General features: G+C 35.0%; 1 protein-coding gene across 1 annotated transcript; it reads right to left on the reverse strand.

Annotated features, from left to right (window-relative positions):
- Positions 1-2,803: 2,803 nt before the first annotated feature.
- On the reverse strand, positions 2,804-5,732 carry LOC114391137 (40S ribosomal protein S8-like). The gene is made up of 5 exons (XM_028352130.1): positions 5,536-5,732; positions 5,347-5,419; positions 3,970-4,300; positions 3,172-3,347; positions 2,804-3,081 (listed from the first exon to the last, which is right to left on the reverse strand). Exons 1-5 carry the CDS (start codon positions 5,537-5,539, stop codon positions 3,006-3,008), a joined length of 660 nt encoding a protein of 219 aa, XP_028207931.1. The 5' UTR covers positions 5,540-5,732; the 3' UTR covers positions 2,804-3,005.
- Positions 5,733-6,000: the final 268 nt, after the last annotated feature.

The raw sequence follows: 6,000 nt of genomic DNA on the forward strand, positions 1-6,000 counted from the left end.
ATATGAATTGTACTGTTATTTGTGTCCACATCTTACCCTATGAGAAACCAACTGCTGGGGGGAATCTAGATCCGTTGGCATTAATTCCATCTGTAACGGGTTAGCTCAAAGTAAAGAACTAGAGAGAATTTGAACTGAATCGATTTAAAGATGAGAAACCCAAAATTAATTTTGTATTCGGTGAGAGCACCATTTTATTTTCCATAATAATTATATTAAAACATTAAAATCAGTAAAAACAACATTGGGTACTTTTTTTCATTTTTGTTTATAAACTTACGAATGTAGAATTTGGCAGAACCGAAGCTATTAAATCTTATTTTGGCAAATGGAAAAAAATTATATCTATTTTATAGACAAAATTGCACTTTTGATTCCTCATTTTAGCTCCAATTTCACATTTGATCCCCCGATAATTTAATTCACAAATTTGGTCCCCTTGTTTTATAAAATCCTGCAATGTTGGTCCTGAATGCCTCAATTGGACGTTGATCGTTAAGCAGTGACGTTGACTGCCACATGTCAACGTTTGAGAGGTACCTTGAATTGTGTTTTTTTTAACCCATATGTGGTAAAAAAAAATTTACCCTAAAAAACCCTAAAACCAATTTACTTACAAATCCCTAACCCTGAAAAAAAACCCTAAAACCAATTTACTTAGACCAACACAAAGCAAAACATAAGCTCTAAAACCCACTTTTGTTTCTGGCTTCATGTCTTTGAGTCCAACAAAAAGTGAGCTATGTATTCCACATCTGCCATTGCCAACAAACCAACCACAAGCAGTGGGCAACTCATCGTGCCCCAAAACAAAAAGCACTTTACCACTTTGGGACACTAAACATAAAACTGTTATTCATTTTGATTCGATTCATTAAGGTGAAGAACCCCACAGAATCTCGACGCTAACGGTGGCAAACTCGGCTTCAGACTGAGAAGCTTCCTTAACAATCCTCAGTATCTCTGACTTAACCTCTCTCTTCTCTTCACCACTCAACCCTTCCCCAACTTCCACCTGAATCGCAAACCTCGAAACACAACACTCAAACGCAAAATCACAATCACTCTCACAACACCCTTCTTCCCTTTGCAAGTCCATGAGAATCTCAACCAAATCAATTTTCAACATCGCTTCCACTACTTCCATTCTCCCTATATACCCAAGCTCCAAAACACAATCCAACGCGGCAACGCCAAGCCCCAAGTCGCTTGAACGCAAAAACCCTACAATTTTGGGGATCTCGCTGTTGCAGAGAATCTCGTCCACCAACGGGCTTCGAATAAATCTTATCAGCAACGGTAAAACGTGAACGAAGCATCCCGAAGCCATCGCAATCAAGGCCTTGATGGTGGGCCCATCAACACCAACCCGACAAACACGTTCTTGTTGAACTTCACCATCGCTGCTATTGTCATCGCAGCTTCCTCCTTCACCCGCTCCGAACTAAAGTTCTCGAACAACATGCACTCCAGAAGCATGAACACCTTTGCTCGTAGAACCAAGTCCTGGAATTCCAAATCGAAACCCTGGGATAGCCTCTATCGGAACTCGACAAGAACCTTAACTTGTTGCTGTTGTTGTTGGTCATGAAGGGTGTCAACAAGATCACGAATGTTGAGAATGGGAAGTGCTGTTTGGAGAAAGTGGTGTGTGGGGTGGGGAAAGTCATAGAAGAAGATGCATCGGATGGGGTTACAGTAGAACGATGGAATATCGAAGAAAGTGAGGGGAATGATGGTTGAGGGAAGTGAGCATGGTGGTGGAGCAACTTCACTTTGCTTTAAGATCTTCACTTGAACCATGTTGGTGGCACTATGGCTCTGAAACAAAAGCTTGTTGCTCTAAGATCACACCTTAAACAAAGACAAATTAGGATTAGGGATTTGTAAATAAATTAATTTTAGGGTAAATTTTTTTTTTCCACAAATAGGTTAAAGAAATGCAATTCTAGATGTCTCTGAGACGTTGACACATGACAATCAACATCACTACATAACAATCAACGTCTAATTAAGACGTCCATTGCACGATTTTATAAAAAAGGGAGACCAAATTTATGAATTAAATTATCGGGAGACCAAATACGAAAATAGAACTAAAATAAGAGACCAAAAGTATAATTTTGCCTATTTTATAAAACTTATTTGACTTAAATTCTATTTTAGTTCCTAAATTTGAGGTATCTATTTTTTAGTTCCTAAAATTTAACAATATTTCTTTAGTCTCTAAATTTTAAAAATTACATTTTTAATCCTATATAATAAATTGATTCTTTATAACAATTGTTAACGGTCTTAATTTTATTTTTTAGCCATTTGAATTTGAAAACTATAAAAAAAAAAGTACTAAAAAAACCCAACACAAAATACTTAAAAACCACCACAAAGTACAAGTATGTCAAAAACTAAAACAAACAATTTTTAAAATACAAGACTAAAAAGAATTTTTAAATTTCAAGAACTAAAAAAAAACCCAAATTTGGGGACTAAAATAGTAATTAAACCAACTTATTCGGTATAAAACCTAATGAGATGAAATAAATCCCACAGTTAATTATTCAATCATATTAACTTTACTATTTTCATTTCTCTAAAGATGTGTAAAGTGGAACCTTCTCACTTTACAGTTTACTTCTAAAATAACAAATCCCATATTCAAACATACTATTATCCTTAAGTAACCTAATAATTTTAAAAATTAATTGAATGGCTGCTAAAATGTCAGCCAACAAACGGGCGACATTTCCCGGTAGCTTTATCTGCCATTGAACACCCCCTCCCCTAGTACCCAACAATAAGAGGATTGCAAGACATTCAATTAATAAAAATTGTAACTCGTCGGTGGCAAAAAAACAGTTCAAAACAAAATTAAGATGTCAATTTGCAAAGGACTAACAAGATAGTTTGCACTAAAAGATGTCATGTGGCACAAAACATCACCTTAAATTGTACCAACAACATATAAAAGCAACTAAAGCCATATAAAAATCTGGGAAACACTAAAATCAAGCAGCACCCTTTCCCTTCTTTTTCTGGAGTTTTTTCATGTAAAACTCCAACTCCTTACCTTCCAAAATGTAGCTGCATAATTCAAGAAAAGAACACAATTAACAAATATGAACAGGATTTGTTATAAACATATTAAACACAATAACAATTTAAGAAAATTACCCGTCAGCTCTGCCACATTGACCAGGCCGAGAGGAAATGCAAGCAAGCAAACGCCCACTACCAAACTGCTCCTCAATGTGAGCATCAAGCTTACGATCTTTCTGGCGCTTCTCCAATTTTCTCTGCAGATGATTACTCTTTTTGGCTTCTTCCACAGCAACAGCAGCAGCACCCTCCTGCAAATTACATCCCAAGACAAAAAAACAAATATCAGCTTCTATACATGAGAATGCAGTCCACTTCATCCATCAATTGAAGAAATTACAGTATCATGTTTTACATATTTACTGTTTATGTTTATCAAATACAATGGAAAGAATAACAAAATAGCACCAAGCAGCATCATTTATTTCTCATTTCTCATCATAAACAAAACAATAATAGGTTTTGCCCGTTCAGCCATTTGTACCTTCTACTAACGCATAACATACGCTGCTTTAAGAAGCACAACAGCATATACATCTTATTTAGACAACAACAAATGTTCTTAACTACAGTATAAGACAAGTCGAATCCACATATTCTTCGACAATGCATAAAAATAGAAAAATGATGGCTTTGACACACCATAAATTACTTTTTAAAACATGCGATGAATCAGGAACTGCTATGTAATGCATCAGAGTATTGGTTTCAATTTTGAAATGTCTAATGTCCAACCTTACTTAAACAACCAAAACCAGCAACTGAAAATAGAAAAGTTATACATAAACAAGGCATGGAACTATTAAGAACAGTGAATAAAGTAAAATATTAAAAGAGAAAAGAAAGAACAAGCAAAAATTCCAAAGGCATCACCTCTGCAGTTTCCTTCTTGGCAGCTGTCTTCTTCTTCCTACCAATCTCAACACCATAGTGCTGAAGGTACCACTGTTTGAATGGAGCAGCATCAACCTGAACAATAGCACTTTTTACAAGAGTCTGAGTACGCACAAGCTCGTTGTTTGAGGCATTGTAAACCACATCTAGTATACGAGTCTTGCGAGTTACAGCTTCACTTCCCCAGGAGTAATTTCCAGTATCCAATCTCAGTGCCCTCCACTTCACATTTCCACCTCTAACCCGGATCCTCCTGACTGTCTTGTTGCTTGACAGCTTAGTGTTAGCAGGCTGGCGACCAAGCTCATACCTATATGAAACCACCAAAATATCTTAGTTAAAGAAATAACTATTAGAATAGAATACCATCACAGCTGAAAATAAATACCAACAAATTACAGTGTATTTATAACAAATGGTATCAAATACAAACAAGTTATCAAATACCATCACAGCTGAAAATAAATACCAACAAATTACAGTGTATTTATAACAAATGGTATCAAATACAAACAAGTTATCAAATACCAACACACAATAGGTACAAAAGAACTTGCACCAAATTCTGTTTAAAACAAACTTAGACTATACTGAGGGAAATTTAATTGGAAAGAATAGCTATTAGTAAGGCTAAAATTATTATTAAACTGTAAGGTACTCTCAGTTCACTTACAGTTTATTTGTCTTAAGTAGGAAATGTTAAGCTCCTAATTTTTATATCTCCTATTTTGTCCTATGATTTTGTACTTAACAAAAATGAGATACAAAACTGAATAACAGAATCCATTTCAGAAGGGGAAAATCGGATATGCATTTAATAAATTTCCAGAATAGCATAACAAACAGATCCTAAACAGCAAAAAGTGAAGACAGAGTAAAATGGAAGCTCTTGTGCTTGCTCAGTCATTCACATACCATCTAAAACAAATAAAAAAAATGCAGCACACAATAACGAAATCAAGCTAAGATTAGAAAAAGTCTCCCATTTTGCATCAAACTTCTAAGCGAAACTCTAGTACAATAACCCTTTCCTTTCCCCTTCCCCTAACAAAACAAAAACTAAAACCCGAAGAACAGCTACACCTAGATCTACCATATGCTCCAGAACACAAAAAAAAAACATAAGAATAAAAAAAAAACACTTTCAATTTCAAACCGTCAAATGCCATGAACAACCAAGAAAAGATCCTAACCATCATACCAATCAAAACGACCAAAAATCTAATACAAACACATCCTTCACTTTCAGCAACAGCATTAGGAAACTCTAAGCAGCAAAAAAACAAAAACAACACCAAATTAAAATAAATAAAAACATTCATAATATTAAAATGAATAAATGAAAGGGGCACACACTTTCTCTTCTTCCTCCATGCCTTCTTCTTGCCACCAGTGGCACGCCTCTTGTGCATAGAATCTCTGGAGATACCTGATTCAGAACAAATCCCATTAGAGAAAATTGCACGAATGACCACGTGGCATTAGGGTTTTGCAGTAACACAACAACGACTAGAGATAGATGTGAAAGAAGCGTTTACTACTCACCCATGTTGGCAGGGAGTTGTGGCGAAGGAGCAACAACGCACTCTGTATTGTATCACTCTCTGGCTACCTCGCCCACCCTTAAAACCCTAATATTCCGCGTTTTATATTTCAACACACGAAATCCTATTTTCTGATCCTGCTTCACTTACCCGGCCCAGAATCAGGCCCAATTTCACCTCTTTTCAAAACAAAAAACTAAGATTTTTTTTTAGCATAAGAAATAGTTAATATAGAAAATATTAGAGTACACCTAATAATTTTTAAGTGCCCATTTAAATATATATTATCTTCTTTTATACGAATGTAAATATATATTATCGTTGGAGGATAATATTGTTAATTTTAATTATAATTACTAGTGTGCCTGCATTTTTATTGTCATATAACATTTTTATTGGGTTAAAATTAACATTTTTTTCTACTTATGCATTGATGTTCATATTAATTTAATACATTTTTTAAGAT

Source organism: Glycine soja, chromosome 16 (genome assembly GCF_004193775.1).
Source record: "Glycine soja cultivar W05 chromosome 16, ASM419377v2, whole genome shotgun sequence".
Classification (NCBI taxonomy): domain Eukaryota; kingdom Viridiplantae; phylum Streptophyta; class Magnoliopsida; order Fabales; family Fabaceae; genus Glycine; species Glycine soja.